This window comes from Leptinotarsa decemlineata, unplaced genomic scaffold, assembly GCF_025532065.1.
Source record: "Leptinotarsa decemlineata unplaced genomic scaffold, Ldec_3_MD MMD2_P_RNA_scaffold_4, whole genome shotgun sequence".
In the NCBI taxonomy this organism is placed as follows: Eukaryota; Metazoa; Arthropoda; class Insecta; order Coleoptera; family Chrysomelidae; genus Leptinotarsa; species Leptinotarsa decemlineata.
The window spans coordinates 2722076-2749831 of NW_027412531.1; the positions used below are offsets into that span (position 1 = coordinate 2722076).

General features: G+C 35.4%; 1 protein-coding gene across 1 annotated transcript in view; it reads right to left on the bottom strand.

Moving 5' to 3' along the window:
• The window catches only part of LanA (laminin subunit alpha), a 178757-nt gene that overhangs the window by 137984 nt on the left and 13017 nt on the right, over positions 1-27756 (bottom strand). The window contains exon 2 of the mRNA XM_074186666.1: positions 24267-24413. Coding sequence (XP_074042767.1) covers positions 24267-24413 — 147 coding nt within the window. The remainder of the gene's footprint in view (positions 1-24266; positions 24414-27756) is intronic.

The window sequence follows — 27756 nt, forward strand, 5'->3', positions numbered from 1 at the left end:
GCATTAATACTCGGAGCCTTTTTGTTACAAAGTTGATATGTTCCGTCCATTTCAGGTGCATAGCATATTATATCGCCTATGAAATTGTTGATTTTTGTTATACTGTTAATGTAAATGAGAAAAAGTATCGGTGCCAAAACGGTCCCTTGGGGTATACCAATTTGTACAGTCAGTTCGCTACATATTTCATTTCCAATTTTCACTCGTTGGATTCGATTTGACAGGTAGTTCTTCATCAAAGCCAATACATTGCCTCGAATACCATAGTTGTTCAATTTTGTCATCAATAGTTCATGCTCAACTGTATCGAAGGCCTTGGCCAGGTCCCGGAAACGACCAAGCATTTGATTGGCCTGTCCATGGCCTTCACAGTGGTTTCTAGAAGATCCATTATGGCATTCTCCATGTTTGAGTTTTTCACGAATCCAAATTGCCTGTCAGTTATTATATGACGTTTAACCAAAAAAATGAAGTAATCTTTTTTTGACACATTGTTCGAAAATGTTGGCTAGCGTATTTATGATATATATAGGTCTATTGTTATTAATTTGGTGTTTTTTCCTGCTTTGAAAATTGGTGTTACGTTGCTGATTTTCCATTGCCAAGGTATGACGCTCGTTGGGAATGTTTGATTGATGATGTGGACAAGGGGGACTAAACTGTTGGTATGAATTGATTTCAGAGTCTTCGAGTTTATTTTATCCTGGTGCGGAGTTATTCTTTAGATTTGCAATTATCATGATAATTTCATTTTTAGTTGTAGGTTCCAAAAATATTGATTGATTAATTTTAGTATCGCATAAAAAGTTTTTGGGTAAGTTTCTCTACTTTGATATAATTGACACAAAATATTATAAGAGCTCTTACACAGTTATCAATTTTTGGCATATAATTCCAATAATTATCATATTTATAAATTACCTGTTTTCCTAGAAGTAATATTGTATTACGATTGTTTTTTCAAAATCTACTTGTTTACTAGAATTGCTAATTAATTTAATTAAGTTATGTGATTACCTATTGTTATATGAAAAATATTGTAGAATAGTTAGATGTGTTAGTGTAGTGTAGTAGTGTAGTGTGTAGTGTTAGTGTAGTAAAACGCTGCTTAAATAGAATTTATAGTGTGAAAATGAGCTCACATTTTTTACATTGAAGAAGAAAGTAATATAAATCATGAAATTATGAAACAACATTGTTTCATAATTGATTCCAGTGGCATTTGCTTTTTCAGCTGCAGGAAAACCCTGCAGCATCACATCATCAGAAGATCTGGATCTGCCAATGTCCTCTTTTTCATAAAACAAAATGTAGGGTGTTTTCAGAGGCTCCCATGAATTCAAGACATCGCCAGAACACTTAGTGACACTATTACCGTCAAACTTAAACGAGTCCGTTTCGTCGTTGACCAATGCATAATAACAACCAGATTCAACGCCAGAACCACAGACTGCATGAAGATTATAATAGTGATCTGGTAGATTGAAGTGTTCATCTATTATTATTATTAGTATTAGTTCACTATTTTGTACTAGGAAAAATTTATGTTTTTATTTTTATGAAAGAATAAGTTTTTTCCTCAGATATGAATAACTGAGAGAAAACTCAGTCATGGTTGTAATTGAGTAATACGCAAAACCTCGAAATTCATGAAATTTTTTTCTTGGAAACATTTCAGTTGTTTTGTTCTCGCTATCCTTCCTTAGAGAAGAAATGAGTATTCGTTCTGTAACCCTCCATATTAGACCCATCCTCAGTGGGCGAATAGTACAAAATACTGCATAGCGAGAGCCTAGGGGACATGTACTGGTTTTCAATTCCGTAACCTACGATTGAATACCCCTTAGTATACAGGCTGATTCACGGTGGATGGCACATTAGACGTTTCTGGTGAACCAGACAGCGGATCACTTTGAAAATTTAATGGAGGGCATATTCGGACATTCTCTAGCCAACTAAAATATTTTCGACAATGCGGTGTTGCCGCTTCTATTAGAAAGCAGTAGCAACTTTGATTTTTCAAATGGAACACTCTGTATATAATATTATTTTTGGAATCTCCAACAATTGCCCGACAACTTTTCTTGATATTTCCCTATACCTATCTGTTACCATTTTCGAAATAAAAATTAATTTCAATTTTTTTCTTCGAAAATCATGACTTCTAAAAATGCCGATATCTTTTAGTTAAGAAGTACTATGATATCGAAATTTGGTTTGGAGTTAGGTGATACTTGGACACTTCCCACACGTCAGCCTAATCTCCGTTACTTCAATATTATTTTAAATGGAACACCCTGTATATTATTGGAAATTCGGAAAGCTGCTGAAATTTGCTTTCTTTCTATGTATATCATACCTATACCTAACTAGTCAAGTTTCGGACTTATGAACATTTATTTGTGAAAATGTCCCTTCAGAATGGTATTTCCATTCGGTATTTGGTAAGCAGGCCATGATTACTATTTGACAGTAGCGTTGTGACATTCTCCTAATAATATCGACATTTTCGTCACTTCAGAAGTTGCAAATACCTTCAAAACGATGGAACAAAACTATTCAAACGAAGTTCTTATGAATTTGTTTATTATTTTTGGACAGTGTGACAAAATTATCAGCAGAACATGTAGAAAGTTCAATGAAATGTATCCAAATCTACCGCCAATGAACCTCAAGAAATTTATACGAATTCAGAACAATTTCAATATGTTTGGATAAACTTTAAAAAAGCACCAAGAAACTTGAAATTGGAAATATCGATATGAATAATTATAAAAAAGTAAAACAATCATGTGGAATATTTCAAAATATGTTCGAATCGCTGGCCGTTCACTTCCAAGCACTTTAAAATGCGGGTGTTGACTGCTTTCGTGGTGGCAGATCTGATTTCATTGGGATCCAAATCTTCAAATGTTTGGGCAATCCTTTCTAACAATTCATCTCTCGAACGCACGGGTATTTTGTAAACTTTTTCTTTAAACATTTCCCACAAATAAAAATCTAATGGATTAAGATCGGGTGATCTCGCTGGCTAATTCCATGGTCCCAAGCGCCTCATCCACCGATCGTCAAATAGTCTATCCAGTTCTGCGCTCACTTCTCTTGTGCAATGTGCAGGAGCTCCGTCTAGTTGGTACCAACAGTTTCGATAATCTTCGAGTGGCAGATTATCCACGAAACTGTCTACAGTATTCTCCAAAATATTCAGGTAGCTTCTGGATGTTAATGACTCCTCGTATATCACGTACCTCAATTTGTTGTCCATCAACATGCAGAAGACATTAAAACTAAATTTTTCTTGAAATCCGGCTTCTTTTGTGACGTGAGGATTTTCACTGGACCAATAATGACGATTTTTTCTATTGAAAATCCCTTCTCTCGAAAATTTCGATTCATCAGTCCAAATAATTTTATTTAAAAAAAGTGGATCTTCTTGAATGCGTGTCAACAACATTTCACAAAATTCTACTCTCTGTTGAGGATCTTGAGGCTTCATTGCTTGAATTTTGGTGAATTTATAATCATGCATTTTATGTCTTCGCAAGATTCTTTGAACCGATGAATATTTTATACCCAAATCTTCTTCAGCACTTCTTATCGATGACTCGGGAAATGCGTGAAAATATGCTAAGACATTAATCTGGTTGTCTTCGAAAGTTACGGGTCGAGGCAAGTTTCTTGGTGCTTTTAAAGTTGATCCAAATGCATTGAAATTGTTCTGAATTCGTATAAATTTCTTGAGGTTCATTGGCGGTAGACTCGGATACATTTCATTGAACTTTCTACATGTTCTGCTGATAATTTTGTCACACTGCCAAAAATAATAAACAAATTCATAAGAACTTCGTTTGAATAGTTTTGTTCCATCGTTTTGAAGGTATTTGCAACTTCTGAAGTGACGAAAATGTCGATATTATTAGGAGAATGTCACAACGCTACTGTCAAATAGTAATCATGGCCTGCTTAGCAAATACCGAATGGAAATACCATTCTGAAGGGACATTTTCACAAATAAATGTTCATAAGTCCGAAACTTGACTAGTTAGGTATAGGTATGATATACATAGAAAGAAAGCAAATTTCAGCAGCTTTCCGAATATTCAATAATATACAGGGTGTTCCATTTAAAATAATCAAATTTCAGCAACTTTTTCAAGCAAACGAAAAAACTGTATTTTTTTACCACCCTGTATTGAAGTAACGGAGATTAGGCTGACGTGTGGGAAGTGTCCAAGTATCACCTAACTCCAAACCAAATTTCGATATCATAGTACTTCTTAACTAAAAGATATCGGCATTTTTAGAAGTCATGATTTTCGAAGACAAAAATTGAAATTAATTTTTATTTCGAAAACGGTAACAGATAGGTATAGGGAAATATCAAGAAAAGTTGTCGGGCAATTGTTGGAGATTCCAAAAATAATATTATATACAGAGTGTTCCATTTGAAAAATCAAAGTTGCTACTGCTTTCTAATAGAAGCGGCAACACCGCATTGTCGAAAATATTTTAGTTGGCTAGAGAATGTCCGAATATGCCCTCCATTAAATTTTCAAAGTGATCCGTTGTCTGGTTCACCAGAAACGTCTAATGTGCCATCCACCGTGAATCAGCCTGTATTAGTTTTTGGAGCAATACAGTATCAAGTGAAATCAAGTAATAAATAATGCACTAAAGTATAGTATAATTACTAAGTATGGTGATGTTTAGTAGCTGAATCATGATTATATTCTGCTTGACTCTAGTTTGTTGTTAAAGGTTAAAAGTTAGACTTTCCTTGTCATTGTCTGAATATTTTAACAGACTTGAAACCTCAGGTATACGATACTTCATCATGTCCACATGCTTTTTATGCTACCACGGCAAATACTTTCAGCGGTTACATCAATGTATAATTTCATTACGAATGTGTGTTTCCAGTCCAGGTTATTTTACAATCCAGCCTGCCCAGTCAGCATTGCGTCAGATACTCGTAAAGATAACTGAAAACTGCATTCATATACAGGGCTTTTCATGATGAGCGTTAATTAGCCGTTTCTGACAAACTACAATTCTGACAATTTCCGTTTGAAACAGTTTATCTCGAAAATGGTTCAAAATAGAAATAGTATTATCTGAACAAAGTTGATCTAAAATTGGATGTAGAGCTCAAAAATGTTGAAATATACAGGGTGTTCCATTTGAAAAAATTGAGTTCCACTCATTTTTTCATGAGATCAAAGTATCTGCATTTTTTGAAGACCCTGTGTGAGGCAAATGAAAATATGACTCGGAGTGAAGATCCTCATAGTATCACACCACTCCGTTTCAAATTTGATCGTTTTAGTGCAAGAGAGTTCAAGATTATCAGCATTTATAAAAGTTCATGTTTGGTAAAAAAAATATCGAAATTAATTTATATCTTCTAAACGGTAACAGATAGGTATAGGGAAATAGTATATAAATTTGTTGACAAAGTGATAATGAATCATAATATGATATTATATACGGGGTGTTCTATTTGAAAAATCAAAGAAGCCGCTACTTTATAGTAGAAGCGACAACGCCGCTTCGTCTAAAATATTTTAGGCGTGTAGGTCATATTGATTTAAGCATACTGTGGAATTTTCAGGTTGATCCATTCAATAGTTTGCTAGAAATGGCTAATTAACGCTCATCATGAAAAGCCCTGTATTGGAGTCTATTGTAAGTAAATAAACAAAAATTAAGAAAAACTTGGAATATGTTAATTCATTTTCATCTCATTCGATATGCATCATTTGACAATGGTGACCAAATAGAAATAATAGGACTCTCATACAAGAAAATATGGTGTGGTATATCTCAATTTCAGGAATAAAGAAAGACAATTATTATAAAAATAAACAGTAAAATCAATCTGAGCGCTGGATTTCGCTTCAACTGAAACAATGAAGACAATACAAACTTACAAAGCTAGTGAAAAAAAAATTGTGTAGGTACACAATGGGTTCTGGTAAATGCATGTCAAAAAACAACTAATACTATACTGGACATTGAATTATATCTGACAGACATTTCAGCATGGTCCTGCTGCTGGATGAATGAGAAACATCTTCAAGACTAATCCCTGTTAGATATCTTGCATAAATATCCAGCGTGGTATTAGCCAGGTAAGTAGTTGTTTTCCGGCATGCATTCATCAGAACCTGCTGTGTAGGTGAGTTGGGAGAGATGTATGTTTGGAGATTCTATTTAGAAACATATATTAGCTGTACTTATAGAACCTACATGTAGACTTCAATGCTTTGTGTGACTAAATAACTGGGAAACCCATGCGCAACCTTCTTCAATGGGTGCCCCTGATTCAATTGATTACATTTTGTGAAAAGGTTAAATATACGCTGTCTGTTCAAAAAAAATTAATTTTTCTCAAAAAATATTAATTTATTTATCAATTTCTATATTGTTCCCTTCGAAGTAATGCTCCTCAGATATAATACACTTTTGCCCAGCGTTTTTTTCCCATCCTCGAAGCAGTTCTGATATGCATTTTGATTTTGGGAAAGTCGCAGGGGACGAAATCTGGTGAATACGGTGGCTGAGCCAATTTGGACGTTGCTCAGTAGGAGCCAAGAACTTCCAACGCCGCTTGACTGTCCGATAATATTTTAATTGACTTGTGTGTGAAGCACACAATTGGTGAGAACGTGAGAGCTAATGTAATTACGAAAAAAATGAGCGGTGTAAAAGTTGTCTAGGCCAAAAAAAAACCTTTTTGACTAACTTGAAAAAAATGCTTTTTTTTCCAAAAACGCGAATTTCTCAGAAACGAATTAACTTATCGCAAAAAAAATTGATAGTTATTTGTAATAAAAAATAGTACAATTGCTCAAATTTTCATAGTGATACGCCTTTTTTTCGTCAAATGAAAAATAAAAACGAAAAGTGTTTTTTTTTGCGTTTTACTCGAAAATTTTGAGGTTATGTGAAAAAAGTATGGATACAAAAGCTACAGATTTTTTTATCATCTACAACTTTCTCGTTCAACTTTTTTTTCTAAAACAATTATTTTGTCCGCAAACCGCGAAAAACCGTTTTTCACCCATTTCCACATCCACCCCTCCGTCCCTTCAAACATTCAGCTGTTGAATTTTTGCCCCAACATTACTGACTACCTTCCCAACGCATTCCCGTTGAGTTTACCCTGTAAGGAATTTTTCTGAAAAATCACTATTTTTCAACATAGTACGCCTGGCCTACATATCAAGTCATTGTCACGATATAGAAAAAAAAATGATATTGTTGTCGAATCTTTCTGATGTGATTTTGCTGGATATCATGTCAATTATGTTGTTAACAATTTCTAGGTTTTTAATCACTACTACGTCAAGTCAATCACAATGAACTATCTTGTAGTCGATATTTTTTATTTGCAATATGAAAATTGGGAAAATCAATGAGATTGCAAGGTATAAATTATATGAACTTGAATACTGTTCGACAAATGACTGTCATCGACCCTTGATCGCTTTGAACTGTTCCTATTACTAGAAAGTGAGATAAAACAGTGACTCTGTTATTTTTATTCTTGATAACAGAGCAGGCTATCACTTCGTTTCCTTTGATATTTGATAAACATTGTAAGTATACATTATCAATTGTGGGATGGACCAATTACCAAATACAAATTATAACAGCTTCCATTCTAAATCCATCTCGTGAATTATTGTTTCAGAAAAAAATGATATGTATTAACAGAAGAGAATTCAAACATGAACAGGCATTTAATGAACAAGGAAAAATGATTAGTTTATTCATGAAGTCATAAACTATTTGCGAAAAGTACATTTTGATTTTGTAAAATTTTGTGAACGTTTTGTTTTGTGAACTTTGTTATATGTTACAGAATTGAATCTGTAACATATATACCTACCAGCCATGAGTTTCGATTGCCACTAAGTGGTTTTGAAAATGGATTTCAAATGGATTTTCAATTTGATCGCCTATCGTCCCTAGACATCACCCCTTAAAAATCTAAACTTGTGCGAACTGAGGATCAACGAGGTCTGACCTTTCAGCGTGCGACTGGCAGCTAGTATATGTTATAATTCAGGTATATCAACAGAAACGGCTCTATGTCTGGTAACAGAAAAAGTAGAACATACTTACAAAAACAAAAAAGTACTTTTAGCTGCTTTCTTGGACACTGAGGGCGCATTTGATAATACGTCGTTAGAATCAAGACACCACAAGCTGTAGGTGGATAGACTCCATGCTTAGGGGAAGATTGATATATACAACCATTATGGGAGAAACAGTCGTGGCACGTGTAGCAAGGGCTGTCCGCAGGGGGGGTTCTATACCCTCTGTTATGGAACCTTGTAATGGACGAACTATTATGTCTCCTGGACCACAATGGGCATAAAGCACTGGTTATGCAGACGACTGAGTTATCTTTCTCCAGGGTAAATACAATAATGTAGTGGAGGGATGCATGCAGCAGGTCCTGAATATTATAACAAGAAGGACCAAAGAAGAAAGGCTTAACATAAGCCCATCCAATCGTAACAGTCACCACGAGGGCTAAAACGGAGGATCTCGGACCTCTGAAACTTCGAGGTGAAGAGTGTCGGTGGAGGTTAAATATCTGGGAGTAATTCTAGATTCCAAACTGACCTGGAACCAACACTTGGACAGGATAAAGAGGAAAGCGGAGGTGCCACTGATGCTCGTCAGACGCACCTATCCAAAAATATGGGGGCTGAGACATGGTATATTGGCTATACACGAAGGTGGTTGAATCCATGATAACATACGCATCTCTGGTCTGGTGGCCAAAGATGAAGCAGGCGACCGCCATCAACAAACTAGGCAAGGTGCAAAGACTTGCATGTTTGGGAATGACGGGAGCAATGAGAACTACCCCGACAGCTGCATTGGAGACACTCCTGAATCTACCTTCTTTGGACTTTGTTATAATGGGGGAGGCCAGGATGGGCCAATTCAGACTGAAAAAGTCACCGAACTACAAAAGATCGGACCGAACCGAAATTTCGGAACAAGTGGAGGAGCGCATATTGAATATGTGCACGGACCACATGACACCGAAGTACACCGTCAACACAAACTTCACGGTCCAAAGCATAAGCCGTGAAGAGTGGAAAACCATTAGTCATCCCGAAAACATGTTTGGAAAAAACACCTGGTATACAGATGGATCGAAGACCAATACCGAAGAAGAATATACCGAGCGGATATGAATCTAAACTACAGCTATCCGCTAGAACTATACACATCCGTCTTTCAGGCGGAAGTGTATGCTATCTTGCAGTGTGCACGGCTTATTAAATTGAGACCTCAAAGAAATGAGCGGATCAATATTTTTACAGACAGCAAGAGCGCACTAAGCGCTCTGACAAACCCAAAGGTGACATCTAAACTGGTCTGGGAATCCCATGAAGAACTGAATGAACTTGCAAACAGAAACAAATTAACTTTGAACTGGGTGCCAGGGCATTCAGGAATCACAGGTAATGATGAAGCTGATGAATGCGTTAGACGCGGATCATCAACTTCATATACAGAGTGGTCCAACGAAAAGTATGCACCTTGCTTTTCTCCTTATTTTGTAACTTAACGCAAAAATGCTCGGACAGGTCAATTTTGCTTTTGAGGAGGACACATTTTAGATGTATTTTTCTACCTGTGCCTTCAACCCCCTAGCGAGGGTGAGTAACAACCCTAAAATTTTAAATGGAAAGTGGGGTCGAGTGATATATCATTTGAAAGGGCACAAAATTATCTTTCCAATGATACCTAATTTGTTGTATTTCACTCAAACATATAGGTATTATGAAGAAAAACAACTACAACCCAGTACTTTGAAATGTGTAATTGACTTAGTAGAATCCTACTTCAGCAAGTGCTGAAAATGTGACCCATTTGCTTCCATATAATAATACAGAATTTGTTCAAATCTATTCCTAACATTCTGTAGCATATCAGGTGTTATACTTCTGCACTCTGCTGTAATTCGTTGGCGAAGATCTTCTATGGACTCGGGCTGCGTAGCAAAACATTTATTTTTCAAGTGTCCCCAAAGGAAAAAGTCTAAGGGCGATAAATCAGGTGACCTGGCAGGCCATTCGATGGGGCCTCTCCTTCCAATCCACTGTCCAGGAAACCGGTCATCTAAAAACCCTCTTACCGGAGCAACATAGTGAGGAGGTGCTCCATCTTGCTGGAAATAAAGCCGATCATCATTATGATTTTGGTCATTTTCAATTATTTCTGTTATGAGAGGATCAATTGTATCTTCAAGCATGTTCAGGTAGACCTCACCAGTTAAATTCCCAGGAATAAAAAGTGGCCCTACGATATGACTACCTAATATGCCACACCAGACATTGATTTTTTGAGGGTACTGGGTATGGACCTCTCGGAATAAGTGTGGGTTACTATCATCCCAGTAACGGCAATTATGCCTATTCACAGCTCCATTCAAAAAAAATGTACTCTCATCGGAAAAGCACGTGTTGAATGATAGGTGCGGATCATCAATTAGTAGCTGGCTCAGTTGTTCACAAAATTGCAGCCTTCTATCAGGATCATCTTCATTGAGTTCCTGTAGTAATTTAATTTTGTACGTATGGAATTTATAGGCTTTTAATATCCGTATTATTGGCGAACGGGAGATACTTGAGGCTGCAGCAAGCTGACGGGTACTTTGAGTATGATCCAATTCAACATATCCCAAAACAGCGACTTCCACTGCTTCATTTCTGATCGGTTTCCGTGGCTGGTGTTTCACATTACAGACAGATCCGGTATCGACAAACTTTTGGACTAACTTGGCAACGTACGAATCATTCACATTTTTTCCGGGATGACTGTTATTAAAGAGGCGAGCAGTAAGTCTGTCACAACTATTATGTTGATAATAAAGTTTAACAATTTCAACTCGTTCAGGAATGGAATGAACCATTTTTACAGTAAAGTTGAAATAATTTCAAAAGCAACCGAACTGAATCAATGAACGTTTGCCTAAATTCTTTTTGTACACTTATCTGCTGTTGTTATTTGAACCAAAAAACAGACGAGAGAAATTGAGGAATGTAGTAGTGATAAAAATGCCTTTTTTTCCGCATTTCCATTAACACCAAAAACATCGAGTAAATGTTCTTGCTTTCTTTATAAATATTCAAGTAAATACAACAAATTAGGTATCACTGGAAAGAGAATTTTGTGCCCTTCCAAATGATATATCACTCGACCCCACTTTCCATTTAAAATTTTAGGGTTGTTACTCACCCTCGCTAGGGGGTTGAAGGCACAGGTAGAAAAATACATCTAAAATGTGTCCCCTTCAAAAGCAAAATTGACCTGTCCGAGCATTTTTGCGTTAAGTTACAAAAAAAGGAGAAAAGCAAGGTGCATACTTTTCGTTGGACCACTCGATATAGCTCCTGAACCAGCTCTGGGGGTACCAAAATCATTGGTACGAAACCAGATTAGGACATGGACCAATAAGAAGCACACGTGTACTGGACAAAAGAACCGAAGAACTACTTCAATATAGTAGCGATCGGCTCAGAATAATTACAGGGTTACTAACCGGTCACTGTCCGCTTAGAGGGCATCTGAATAAAATGGGGCTGTACAACGGAGACCTCAGCTGCAGATTATGCAACGAAGGGATAGAAACAGCTCTACACATCTTATGCGAATGTGAGGCACTGAATCACAGGAGGCAGGCAAAATATGGACGTACAAAATTACGCCCAGAAGAATATGACGAACATCCAACAAGGAACCTGTACAAACTAGTACAGGGAACGAGACTGATGAAATGGGTGTCATGAGAAGATGGGGGAATACACGCTATAAGCCCAAGAAGCCGTAGTGTTTTATGGAGACAGGGTTCTCATTTAGGGCCATTGCCTTCCAACCTATATGTAAATGATTTGAAAGATGTTATTCTTCATAATGAATTTTTTTTGTTTGCTGATGACCTGAAGATGTTTAAAGTTATTCATGACTCAACTGATACAAAACTATTACAGTACGATTTATCTAACTTTGTTCGTTGGTGTAATATAAATCTACTGCAATTGAATATAGACAAATGTCAAAAATTTCCTTTTTTTCGAAACAAAAATCCCATTAACTAGCCATATAAAATCAATCAATGAGAACTGAAAACAACAAACACAATCAGAGATTTAGGAATCTCTGATTGTGTTTGTTGTGTCTAGACCCAAAAATATCATTTAAACCCCATGTTGCAAATATTACTTCTAAAGCGCTAAGAATGTTAGGTTTCATTCTCAGATATGCAAATGAATTATTTCTCACTTCAATAGTGGTCAGTCGGTAGCCAAGCGGTTCGGTGTGAGTGCTTTGTTCACTCACTCGAATTGACTGCCGTGCTGGTCGGTGGTTCAAGCCCTAGTCTGAACGATCGATCTTCACTTGCTACCGACAACCCGTGTTAGGAATCACACGTTAAAAGGTAAGACCTCGTTAATCCTTGGCTCGCACAAGTTTCGACTTCTGAGGGTTGTCGTTCGTAGGGGTGCGACAGCTGGTTAACGGAAAAACAGATTTTAAACAGATTTTTTTTTAATAAAAATCATATATTGTTCAATTGTTAGATCAATAATCGAATACAATTCCACAATTCGGTGCCCTTCATATCATGTGGATATTGATATGCTTGAAAGTGTTTAAAATAAGTTTTTAAGGTACTCTGCATATAAACTGGGATATCATATTGGTGAATATGACTATGAAATTATATTGAACATTCTTAACTTGAATACTCTGGCTCATAGAAGATTAGAAGCAGATCTTACACTAATTCATAAAATAATCAATGATAGCATCAATTCCCCGGAACTTGTCAAACTTTTAACTTTAAATGTGAATCCAAGGAGAACAAGAAATTCGGAAATCTTCAAAGTACCCTTTTGAATATTAAAAATTTTTTTTCATTGGTTTCATTGAATTTTTCACTTTTTAACGTATTTGATTATTAATAACAAAGTGGAAAATCATTTTTTTTTAATTTTTCCAACGGGAATCTTATTTGAATGCTTTCAAGAAAAGCTCAAAGAAGTGAACGAAATTTGAGGTTTTTAGTTAAAAAATTATCAGGGTTTTTATGTAAATTTAAAACTTATAAAAATTAGTTAAATAATTAAAGTATATCTAATAAAATAATCAGGGGTATTTTTTTTTCGTGGATTTTCGTTTATTCAAGTGTCTAGAAGGTAAATGATTTTTTTCTTAATAATAATATTTGATGGATTAAAATAATTTTTATTGTTCAAAGGTCCGTAAAATTATAAATAATGGTGACAGAGTTTCGGGAGATAGGACTTTTTTTTAGTAAATTTCCTCCTCTTCAAGGATCTTTTTTCAAATTTCGGATATACCTAACATAAAAAATATATTGTCACTTTGGAATTTTCTAATAGTATGCAGGCAGCTTAGATTTTTCGAAGAAATTTTAAGTCCTTCAGTAATCCAAGGTTTGGATTTTTCCGTTTTATCAAGCGCAGGGGAAAGGCATTGCTAAATTTTTCACAGACAAGTTTCTGAAATTCATACACTAGATCTTCTGCCTCATATATAGAATTTCAATCTGTGGTCTGACAGTTATTTTGAATTTGAACATAATTTTTCTGCTATATATTCGTCCATACAGTTTATCCTGGTGTATGATTTTATGTCATATCGACTCAAAAGTTATAGAGTAAGGACAGTTGTTTCAAAATCATTCTTTATTATTTGAGAAATTATAAAAATGTTTCTTATACCTAGATTTATAATTTAGGTTAATCGAAAAAAAATTAAAATACCACTATACAGGGTGTTCCTTGAACACATGCTAATATTTAAGGAGGTAATTCTTAGACCCATTTTAAGAAAAAAACTTCCTATGGACGTATGTCCTAAACGCCTTAACTTTTGAGATACAGGGTGGCAAAGTTTTCAAAAATAATCAGTTTTTTAATAATAATTGAGATAATTTTGTAGACATCTTTGGCATATTTGGTACATATGTTCCATGCCTCAAGGCGCATTTTCTGATGTACACAAATTTGTATTTTTTCAAACAGTGGCATCCCTACGGGTTTCGTATTGAATATTTTTGGGGAAAAAGTACTACGCCAATGCTTTATTTTCAAAATAAAATCATTTTTAAAATCCTCATTTATTTTTGAGAAAATTTGATCTCTTGATATTTCTTTGTCCGACGCATGATTTTCACTCAAAAAAATAAAAATCGACAGAAAGCAAAATAAGAAATTAGATCAATTCTAAAATGAATGAGAATCTGAACGCATTACCAATTCCCTAATAATATTTGAAAACATAATCTGCAAGAAAATAAATTTTTCACAAAAACGAGTTTTATTTTATTTTGTGACAGTAAGTCTAAACGAATAGCACAAATTTGTTAATTAGTAATAATACCAAAACTGATTATAAAAATTGTTGGAAGTGGCCACCTGCACTTAGTATGCATGCTTCCGCCCTTCTACGCATGGAATTACGCACCCGTTCAAATATTCCCGGCGTATTTCGTAAAGTTTCACACGAGGCAACTATTCGCTCTCTTAAATCTTCTAAAGTATTAACGGGAGTTTTATACACAAGAGTTTTAAGGTGACCCCATAAAAAAAATCTAAACTGTTGGGATCGGGGGATCTTGCTGGCCATTGCTGAGGTCCTCCGCGACCTATCCAACGATTAGGATAAACTGTATTTTAATGGTTTCGGACAATTACACTGAAATGAGCAGTGGAAAATCTCTGGGGAGTAATGACTGCACTCTTGAAATATGGTATGGGTATAACAAAAAATCAACCAAAATATGCCAAACAATTTGATGACAAATATCCAGAGTTCTAGCAATATTCCTCGTACTCGTCTCAGGATGTTCATCAATTTCTTGCAGCACCGCTTCCTCAATTTTAGGAGTTCTTACTACACGAGGTCTACCTTCCGGAGTCCCTTTCTTGAAACTACCAGTTTCCCCAAGTCGACGATGAATATTTGAAAAGGTTCAGCTATCTGGTAAGGCACAATTAGGATATCTTTCCTGATAAATGCGCCTGGCATCTGTTGCATTACCATCGGCAAGGCCATATACGTAATGCATTTGCGCCATTTCCGCATTCGTATAATTTACCATATTTACTGATATTCAGAAAAACAGCGGACTACCAAAATAACTTCAATAACACTTCAAAATCAATCAAAACGCGCTGTGACAGTTTTTAACACCAACACCTTACTTTAAACCAACATCAATATTAGCTACTGACGTTTGTACATACAGAGAATTCGTTTTTTATTGCTATGGTGGGTACGCTGTTTTTTCTGCTTTTAATCTTTAAAAGAAATCACATATCGACAAACTCCATATTTCCAAGAGGTGCAGTAAATAAATTCTGCTACACGTCATTTATTCCAGGATAACTAAATTTATGTTTTCAAAAATTATTGAGCGGTGCTGCGTTATGACGTAATTTTAATTGAGAACAGTGCACCTGACAACAAACAAATACCTTTTAGATCCTCAATTATTTTGCAACAAATCTGATCTCTTAGTTTGCTTTCAGTCGATGCACGATACCGCATCAGATTTTTAAGGAATTTATCCTTAAGTAAAGCGATTTTTAATTTTTTGAGCGAAAACCATGAGTCGGACAAAGAAAACCCAGCAAATCAAATGTGCTCAAAAATGTATGGAGATTTTAAAAATAATTTTTAATTCAAGATAAAGCAATGGCGTAGTATTTTTTTCGCCAAAAATTAACATTTCAAAACTCGTACGTACGCCACTGGCAGAGAGTATTAAGAAAATTGTACATCAGAAAATGCGCCTTGAGGCATGGAACATATGTACCAAATATGCCAAAGATGTCTACAAAATTATCTCAGTTATTATTAAAAAACTGATTATTTTTGAAAACTTTGCCACCCTGTATCTCAAAAGTTAAGGCGTTTAGGACATACGTCCATAGGACGTTTTTTCCTCAAAATGGGTCTAAGAATTACCTCCTTACATATTAGCATGTGTTTAAGGAACACCCTGTATAAGAATATAAGGTTCATAAATAGAGATATCAGTTTCGGCCCATGCCAAGTGACACGAAACTATTCATATACTTCTATAGTCCCAATGTTTCGAACACATTTTCTTAGTAATGAAACAACCCGACTATTTTCATTCGTGAACACATTGAACCCAGGTCATAAAATGATTCCCTCTATTTTTAAGAGAACATGTGTTCACCAGAAATGATTGTTAAACGACAAATTTTGGTACAGTCGATAAATTGTGTAAGATTTCTGTTCGGGGTATTGAAGATAATCAAGAGGTCACTAACTTGTACTAGTTTATGAATTGATAATTTATTAGATAATGTAACACAGTGTCAGAATACTCTCTGTTTACTTTAAAACTCAAAATAAAAATTAATAATATCCGATAGAATGAATTTAGAACAGAAAATGTTCAGGCAGAAAATATGTGAAAGTAATAACTATTTGCCAAATAAAATGAATGATTTTTTTTTGAGAAATTTTGTTTTGAGAACTGATTGCAAAGATTTCAAAAATGCATCCACTTATTTCATATCACCTCGAAAGTTATAGACACATTTAACAGACAAAGAAATAATTTCGGTTTTGATATTCTTGATGATGTGACGATTGTTTTTACTTTTTCTTTTCGTTTTGTGATGCGAAATTTTTAATTATGTGAGTATTAGAACCAAACTTAGAAACTTTTAGGTCCTTCGCCCGATTTATGGTTACAAATTGTAACATTCCTGAATGCTTAAATGAACTTGACGAAACTATTTCTAATTTAATAATAATAATAATATGACCATGTAGGCCCTCATTTAAACAAAATAAAATTTTGAATTTCCCAGCAATTTATATCTATGTTTGTTTGGTCTATACGTGGAAGAATATGAATGACTACGAGTTCAATTTTTACTGCCATCGATATCCCACAAGATCAGGAAATTTAATCAAAATTAAACATAGGACTTGAACGTATGAAAAGTCTTTCTTTCTGGCCGGAGCAAGACTTTTCAATTGTCTACCTACTACTCTAAAAAATTGCTCCGATATCAAAATGTTCAAAATGAACCTCAAAGAGTTTTTAATTGATGGGACTATTTATTGCGTGGAAGACTTCTAAAGAAGTGTGAATGTATATTGTATATATATATATATATATATATATATATATATATATATATATACAATATACATATATATATATATATATATATATATATATATATATATATATATATATATATATATATATATATATATATAATTGTTTTTCACTTGATGTAACTCAGTTATATTCTATTCTGCATATTGTTGTTATAAATATACTTGTATTTGACGTTTCCTACACCATAATTGTATGACCTAATTATTATTATTATATAATAATAGCCTTCATTACCAGTTAAAGTTAAACAGTTTAAAACAATTTACAGTGTTAACTAAGTATGTTAAAAAAGTAGAATAGGTACTTACAATTACAAAGTTACAATATGAAAAAATGAATAACAAACTTATAATATAATAAAATAAAATAAAAAATTCAACAATATATTCTGGGGAATCAGAATTGATATCAGCAGCTGCGGCTCGTCAGAGGAGGCAAGGGAGGCTTAGCCTCCCCATAACATTTAAGGCTATTCATCGCAATAAATCAAAAGATATTGACAAATAATTATGATTATTTTTTTCAAAAAATGGTTGGGTATCATTACTTTACCATTAATTTTCAATATAAATACATAATATGCCCGAAAAAACATTATCACTCACTACGTAATACGTACCACATTGTATCCTGCATCAACAAACCTCAAACGCACCGCCCATGAATGAATAACGAATAAACCATCAACCCGAAATAATAAATGTCATACGTTGCAAGGGAGCCAAGCCTCCGACCGTTTTAAAAAACATAAGCTCCGCGAAACCGACCCAACCAGCGACATATGTCCCGATTTGTAATTTTAGTTGCAGAAATTGTAGCGTTAGAGGAGGCTAGCCTCCAGTTGGTCTCCGTTAGTGTACGACTGCGTTTGTTTTTTATTTAATTATTCGGACGGGATGCCGTGCCGGACCCGGACTGAAAAATATTTCGGTGAATCGTTTTAGTGTTTCTTTGTTAATATTTGTTATTTGTGTATAAAACAGGCAGTATTGTATTATAGCAGTGCTTTTTGGTAATATTTCGAATGTGTTTTAAAGTGTTTTCTTTCAATTTCAAGGTGTTGTCAGGTTTTCACTTTTCGGTAAGTTTTTTTTTCATTTATTATGAATAAGTTGGGCTTAATGAAAAAATCTGACGATATAGTCGATTGGTTGCTGACAAATAATTTCAAGTATTTATCTTAGAATAATAAATTTCACATTATTAAAACTCTGGGAAGGCTTCAACCAAATTTGATTCCAAATAAAGGGTCAGATAATCGACAAAATCAAGAATTTAATATTAGTTGGTACGATAAATGCGATTGGTTTACCGGCTCCATTAAACGAGAAAAACTTTTTTGTTGGCCCTGTGTTTATTTTCCGTACAAACCGAATACCAAACGTGGTCTAAAATAGGATACTCCGATTTGAAAAATTTACCTCGTTCTACAAAAAGACACTTTAAAATTGTTTAGCAAACAAAATATAGCAACAGCTATATCGTCTTGGTTAAGAACAAATGTTATGTTTACTTTTAGTTTATTTTTTTATTTTTTTCCTTCCTATCCAAAATTACAAAATACACCTTTCAATTCACCTTTCAAAATGCGGGACCCTCGCAGACTATATTTAACCTGAATAACCGCCGATTAAAAGTAGTTTGTGGGTGCCTTGTGAATTCCCTTAAACAAACCAGATTTTAACCTTCCTTCCTACCCCATCCTTCCTTTCCTTTTCTGGCAAGACACGACTCTCACCTCCCCGTTGGTTCTTGCTGGACAATAAAATTTTCTTTTAGACCTATTTTTATAAGCATAATTATAAAATATTTGAAGCAATTTTTAACAAAACTGTTATATTAGAAGAGAAGAGTATTATTTATTGACTGAGAAGAGTTCATTTGTATTAAATAACTCAAAGACAACCCTTTTTCCTGGTTAATTTTCGGTAGTAATTTCCGTTAATATACAATTTTTGTTTGCATTTATGCAAATATTACGTATTTTGCTTTAAAAAGGTGCGGTACCCAAAAAAATGTTCTTGCCTCCGGCGGGCTTTTCTGTGTGTATAAAGTCTTTATGACTTTAGCCTCCCCTGTTCTCCAATACACGAGGCGTCACTGGATATCACACAAATTTGAAAGCAAATAGAAATAATTGCAAACGCTAAAGATAGGTAAGTTGAGGTACAAATCGGTAGTCGGCTGTAAAAAGTTTTTGTAGTTCTAGTTCTAAAATGCGGCACACATAAATATATAAGAAATGACACCTCCACAGAATCCACTTTGTTGTGCAGTAATTTATAAAGAAAAATTATTCAAGCAAGTTTTCTGCATAATTCAAAACTTTCAATATTGAATGTTATGGTGAGAGATTCATGTGGAATACCCATACCAGGATAGATACCAGAAGATTTGAAGTAAATAAACTTGAAGAAATGACGTTGAACTTTTTCAATTAATGTATTATTGTAGAATGGAGGCCGTAGAATAGAGCCATATTCTAATTTTGACCTAACGTAGGCTACATAAAGAGTACCTAAATATAGCAGACATGTTTGAAAAAGATCTACAATTGCGAACTATAAAACCATAAACTCTCAATATTTCACTTACTTTAGATCTAATGTGGTTGGAAGAAAACAAATTTGGATCAAAATATACACCAAGATCTTTAATTGAGTTACTTCGTGACAGTGAGATGGTATCTACTCGATAATTGTACTCGATAACTGGCATTTTCCTACTATAAGACACTACTTTACATTTGGATGCATTAAGATATACCTAGTTTGTTAACCTCACACCAAGTCTGTATATTTTCTAACTGTAGTGGCAGTGTATTACGGTTTATATAGATTCAACAGGTAAATATATTTCTAAATCATCTGCAGAAAATAACGTATTTCAATCAACATAATTACTGAGGTCATTAATAATTAATAAGAATAGAAGTGGTCCGAGATTCGACCCCTGAGGTACTCCAGGATTGTAATAAAAAGAATCATAACAGTTATCAGTTACAAACTATTCGCGTTGAAGTGAGTAGGATTTAATGAAAAGTACTGCTGAATTATGGAAACCAAATTGGTGTATCAAATCATCAAGTCGATCAAATGCTTTAGCAAGATCAGTATATATCACATCCACTTGACCATGATTATCTAAGACATCACTAACATTTTGGGTCAATACAATTAAATTTGTTATGGTGGATCTGTTTGACATAAATCCAAGTTGTTGCGGAGATATGATATTACATGTTCTTATTATATCTTATTATATATGAAAAAAATATAGCATCAGTAAATGTTTTCGACTCTGGTATATCAGATTATGTAGCTGTGAATTGTTTCATTTTAAACTGCACACTTGAAAATAAAGAAAAAACTATAATACAGGGTAAGTCAACAAGATTCCTTCGGCCATTGCTATCAGAGGAAACACTTTTATCGATAAATAATATCTTTTAAAATTATTTTCTCGCATACTGGGCGATTCAGCCGGGCGTAGCCAACCAGAGTTACATTTTTTAAAATGGAACACCCAGTGTATGGATACGTCATTCGGGTCCATATTTTTTAGCTCTCTAAGGAATTTTTGCTTTCGAATCTCCATTGCGGCATTGCCAAGTTATACCAGAAAAACCTATTTTGCAAACAATATTTTTTTAATTCACCACTCGCATGTCTACAGCAATTGAGTAGATTTTTTTCCAGGAATAGTTAGTCAATATCGCTATGATAATTTCTGGAAACTCAACTTTCGGAATGTATAGGGTGCTCGGTAAAACCGTTCATGTTTTATTCATTTTTAAACAGACATAATTCAACTTTTTCAAATGTACCCTGTATTTTTTCATTTGTATGAAATGTTTCGTCATTGTACTCTTCATTGAGCACGCTGGAAATAATTTTATAATTTTTAAACAAAATATTATTATGTTAAACCCAAAAGGATATTTATTGTAATTTTCATGTTCACGTCTATCCAGAAAAGTGTTGTACTAAAGTTTTTTTCTTTGATTCCACAGGATGTTCTTGTATATACTTGACTAGAATCGCACTGATGATGGCGTAAAGGCTGAAAGCGTTTTGCAATTTACAAATAAATTATTTACACGAAATACGAATCCATTCCTGACCTAAAAAATAAGGACCCTATTAATAACCATTTCAATAGTATTTCTCAGCTCATATCTTCAGGAGATCAGTTGTTATCACTTGATGAATATGAAAATTTACCAACTACTGAAAAGTTGTTTAGCTTCTCTCACGTTACAGAAAGAAAGCGCAATGCGAGAGTGACAGATCAAATATTACCTCGTATGCTCCATAGGTGGTCATCTACACCTACTAAAAACATATAACTTCCATATTATTGGGTCCTGTATTTCCTCAAGCCTGAAAACACGCTCTGGTCATTCCCCTTCCCAAATGTAATACACCTTCACATTTTTCTGACCTTCGCCCCATAAGTATTTTACTATCTTTTTTTTTAATTGCAGAAAAGATAATGAAAGATCAAATAACCTCCTGTGTATGTTTCATCAGTTCGAACTGAAAAAAAATTAAAAAGATTAACCGAAAATGTTGCTTTTATGTTATTTCTTTGTAATTTCAGTTCTTTTGTTCAATAAAATTGTCATTTTCGGTTAATCTTTATAATTGTTTTTTCATGGATTTCAAATCAATTTATATTATATTAGACAATGGAAGTCCAAACTGACGAAATACACCACGAAACATTGTCAACCACCTTCAAACAACCTCCTATGTACATGAAAATAATATGATTACATCAGTACGGTCTGGCTTTAGACAAGATTACAGTAGCACATCAGCTCTTCTATCTATTACTGATGACATATTCAAAGCTACCGATGGAGGCAAACTGACATGCTTAGTACTGTTGGACTACAGTAAGGCCTTCGATAATCTGGATCACGAAATACTGTGCAAAAAACTTTGCTATTTCGGTTTCTCAAGCAAGTATAGGTGTTCAATTTAAACTATCAGCGTAACCGAAGTCAACGTGTAATTATAGGTGGAGATGTATCAAGGGCCTTAGTTGTGTCTAAAGGTGTACCGCAAGGATCCATTCTCGGGCCACTATTATTCAGTATATATGTTTCTGACTTTTATAAATCACTGAATGAAAGTACGATACATTACTATAGAGATGATACCCAAATATATTTCTCGTTTCATAGCGACAGTTCGCAAGAAGCTCAATTTAATATAAACAGTGACCTTCAATATATCTTTGACATCTCTTCTGTACATCTCTCTGTATCTGTAGAGTAGGGAGGGTGGGTGTAGACCCATAGCACTTAGGCCATATGTGACCCATTATACATCCTCCCGAGGAGTTCCAGGAAGGTGGACAAGTCACTAGGAGTCATCTCCTTAATATTGGCAAGTGTAGGCCAAGACTCGCCGAACACACACTCTCTTTGGCAACCTTGAGGTGTCTCACGATGGCCTCCGCGAAGGTTTTGGAAGGCGCAGCGACATGACTGTCGTTGCGCGGCTTCTTCAACATTTTTGGGGTTTCATCCGTGGAGGTACACAAGTGAGGCAGCTTTTCTGCAGGGGCAGCTGGTTCCTTGCCTTTATTCAAGGCAGAGCTTTTGGCGCCCGCCGCAGGAATTGTCCTTGGTGTTGGAGGTGGAGTGGAGAGGAGGAGGGTGCACTTATATTTGCTGGCACTTCTGCCTCCTTTGCTGTCTTTCTCCTTTTGACCTCGGCGCCGCAAATGTGCTGACGCCTTGGCCTTTGTATTACAGCACGAGGTGATCTGCTATGTCCAGCCTCATTCCAAGCGGTAGATTGGGGTAGACATTTCTGTTCATCCCCAGCCACCGCCTTAGATTGAGAATATTTCTGCCACTGACCGGGAGTCCGGCTATCCCGTCCGTAAGGCCACATTGGCTTCCCGGACAGGGCCTCCAGTCCCTGGCCATTTCCCTATTATCCACCACCTGGGGACGCGTCCAGGTGGCGGATAGGGATGCATATGCTTAAAGTTGTTGAGGTGGTTTTTTATTTTTCCTGAAAATCATTGTTCCAAAAGTTATTCAGGGTGGCTCGTTTTCAACTCAAATAATTTGTAGCTCCCGAACCATAAGCTTCAGACCATATGTTTTATACTTTGTTGAAATCTGCTCATCATGGAGCATCCGATAATGCGAAACAATATAGGGTGATCCATTAAAAAAAATGGTAACATGTTCTGGGGATTGCGATAACAAAAGTTAGATCAAATGTGAATATGACAAAATGTGTCCCCCTGTATACCATTGTTGACGTGTTTTTTTATTTTTCCTGAAAATCATTGTACCAAGAGTTATTCAGAGTGGCTCGTTTTAATTAGAATGCACCATATATTTTCATCTGTTTATGAGATATTTATCGTTCTTGGTTCTCCAACTTTTCATTCTGATAGTTTTTTGTTTACAGTTGAGTTGAAAAACAGCTTTTACTGATACTTCGCCAATTCATCTTTCATGGTCATTCTTTTACTAGTTTCTAAGTTTGTTTTTGTTTATGAAGTTGATGTATAAAGCCGATTTATAATTATTATTGTTATTATTATTATTTATGGAATTTCACGAATATTTCCTATTAACTTAATGAGAAAATTCATGATAACTTTTTTATAGTGCACATTGGGATCTACAAAACTAAATCAATGAAGTTTCTTTATTATTTGTTTCTTAACAAAAATATGACTTTCCAAAACACCAACCATCATTTTCTGAACCTCAAGTTAATGTACCAAAACTGTAGGAAAGTATTTTGTTTAATTTCTGTAAAAACTATTTAACATATTCAGTACAAATTGTTTTCTGTTAACGAAATCTTTTGAAGTAGATTAACAGTTCTTAGTCACTTCATTAAACAATTTCTAAGCTATTCATCACACACGAAACAACTCATATTATTCTTTTCACGGGTCATGGAAAAGTTCTATGAGAATTGTGTTTTTTTTCAACCCTTCATACGGGATTTTTTCAATATTTCCAACATCCCTAATAATAGTTGGTGCTTACCTGGCCTAGATCTATAGTCAGATTAACTTCATTATACTTCATTCCTCTAGAGAGAGGGGGACTCTGCCACCAGTTCTCCATTCCATCAACTGCAAATTCTGGAGGGTGTCGTTTGTCTGGTCTGGAGGGATCACAAACATCACAGTACTGGAAAAAATATCCTTATTATTTATGGAATAAACTACAAGACAATGATAATGCAAGTTGTGTAAGTATATGAAACCCTCCGTTTTGCTTGTCTAATTACTTATGAAGTACTGACGCTAGTTAGTATATATCATCCCATTTTTACGGGAGCAGCAATTCTGTTACCATTTTTACGGGAGCAGCAATTCTGTTAGTAGTTTCAAACGGGTAACATCAAATTAAGTCTGTGAATCCAAATAAAGACTTTTGAAAAAGTGGTTTCCGTTGACCGAACCTGCAATTGGCGCAATCAGTAGGGTGCAATTAGGATTGAAGAACGCCCCAGCAACTTTGAATTGAAAGGAGTATATTTTCATATTTTTAGGAGAAATAATTTTTTGGGAAAGGAAGGTTTTGACTTTCTACTCCTCCATCTTGATACAAAAATAATATGGAAATGTTCCATAAAAGTATTTATTATTATTTTTTTACCGTAGTATGCGCTGGTAATGCCCTATCCCCCACAGCCCCGATATATTCGGGAGGGCGCGCCAGCATTATCAACAACGACCACTCCCCCACACCGTGGAGTAAATGATCATTGGGTCCAAAAAGTGTGTCCCCTGAGAAAGCGCAGTGAGTCAAGAAAAACAGGCTTCTGTATCTGTCCGACTAAGATTTCTGTCTTAGTGCGACGAGCCGGTAATATTTTGAGATTCGAGAGTGGAGAAGGCAGCATTCCACCATGGACTCCAATAATCAGAAGAACCATCTTGACAGAGTGGTCTGGATAGAGTCTGCGGAGTTCGAAAAGAAATCCCTTCTCTTCTCGGACGATATTCGTCTCACCTGGAGCTAAAAAATCCACGACAAATATCGTCTGGCAGTCGAGAAAGACTACATTAGGCTTGTTAGATGGTAGGAGCCTGAAGGAGGGGAAAGAGAAGTTCCAATAAATTCGGTATTTCCCGTTCCTCACAACGGATTCAATATCCCCCGGAGCGCAGGGCAATACCAGTGTCTCGTCAGTACCGTAAGAGTGCCGTAGATGGTAGTATAGCACTCTTAGGGCCGCGTTATGTCGATGGATATAGGCCGAGACCGCATATGCTGGACATGCTGATAGCAAGTGCATTAGGGTCTCGGGCGCCTCGCGGCAGGCCCTGCACCTTGTGTCAGGAACCTCTATACCCATCACGCGACTGCGGTGTTGAAGACACCATCCTGGCAAGCCATGATGAACCCCTCAGTTTCCGACTTCAGCCGCCTCGACCTGAGAAAAGCGAAAAGTCAGGCGCTTTGATAAGCCAAGGACTTCAATGTTATTGAAGAAGACCCAATACATTGGCTTATCCTTGTGTTTCTGCAGAAGAGAGGTGATCTCTGCGGCTCTTATATGAACTTTTTGCTGAACGGGTTCCAACTCGGTGACAGAGTTGTGGTTCAGTGTCGAAAACTAAACCGAGTTCATTAGCTACTCGGGCAGCTGCCCTAAAAAGAAATTCTCCAATTCCTGCTCTCTCATGGTCACGGACCATGCCGAGAAGGGGATCAACTCCTGACGACTTTACAGGCTATATCCAGAACCATCCTGTCACTCCAAACTCAAAAGTCCACTGCCTCCCTGTTGTCGGGGGAAGTACAACCGTGGAACGGACAATTTGGGATGCAAACTCCAATAGGATGCATCATTTTTCGGGTCATTACGTCGAGTTAATACAGCTCTTATATTCCTTTTCACTACTTGTGCGTTCATTAGAAGACGGTGAGAGTGGCAAAGGGAGAGAAACAATTTTTAAGTCTCTTCCCACTTTTGACATACCTGTACATACCAAAAATTCAAGTACCTGAGTGGTACCTTTGACCATTTTGACGTTAAAAATGTGTACCTCGGTTTGAGAATAAATCAATTAAATTAACATAATAACAGATAGTTTGCAAACACATTCAAATAAACATGTAATGAATGAAATTACCTGAGCTTATGTATCAGTTGATTATCAGTTTCCACATTTGAAAAAAATATTCAGCTATTCTATATGGTCATTCAGAAAAATACCTGAATTCTTGAATCTATTTATTCTGAACATTCTGAAACTTTGCGTTTCAAACTTTTCTCTCAATGTAACACGTTAGTTATAGTCGTGATTCAACTCATGTCATCCTGATAAAAAACAGTTCGTGAATGTTTAATTGATCCTTCCAATCAAGAAACTAAACTGCTTTCATGCTCTGCAATTACTTGAAAAAAAGTTCTCTCCGTTTGGCGAAAATTAAGTTTTGGGCAAGAGCCACAAGCCAACTTATATACTCTTAATAAGGGACTGAGAGATACAAAGATGGTTAAATTGGGGCAAAGTTGAGCATTTACCTGACTAACAATATACCGTTGAGAATGTTCTGAAATTCCGAGATATCCGGAAAATTTCAGTAGGTGATTTTTGTTTGGCTTTATATTTATATTTCAAAGGATTCGAAAATAAATGGCACTTACACATTATCACTTTCTTCCTGCTACATAATGGTGTTTTCAGATTTGCTATCCGACGTTTCGTCTTCCGGCCAACATCATCAACTTTCAATGATGTATCATAAGATCATTCTTTTTCGAAAAATTGGAGATATTGAAAAAAATTAATTCTTATCATAATAGATTTTGACTTTGACGTTTCTAAATTTGTTACACTCAATGACATTTTGTTATTGTACGAGACATTGAATTTTTGGCGAAAAATGGCTTTCACGAATGAAGAAAAAAGAGATATGACACAAATTTATTACAAATACGATAGAAACAGTGTTAGGACATCGGAAATGTATTTAAACTTGTACCCTGAAAGACGACAACCACATCAAACTATGTTCGAGTAATTGGATCAAAATCTCACCGAGTTTGGTTCATTTGAAAAGCCGAGGAAAAAATACGGAGACAGAATGGACCAGAAAACTGAAAAAAAATTGATAAATGAGGTATGTATGAGGTAAGTTAGATATTGTGTCCTTTTCAATAAAAATTAATAATTTGCAGATGAACATAGAACCGGAGGAATCTACACGTCAAGCTTTCTCTGAAATGAATATTTGTCATACAAGTGCTTACAAAATACACATATCTCAAAAATTGAATCCAGGTGATGCCGAAAGGCGATTAGAGTTTTGTAATTGGCTAATAAGAAGACCTGATTTTCCTGTTTTCCTGGAAAATGTAAGCACTTTTACGAAATAACGAACACATTTGAAGCATAAAAAACCCCAGACAGTTCCGAGAAATTCGACCTCAAGTGCGATTTAGTATTTATGTGTGAGCAGGAATTTACAAAGATAGAAATTTCGGGTCCTCATTCATTTGACGGAATACTGAATG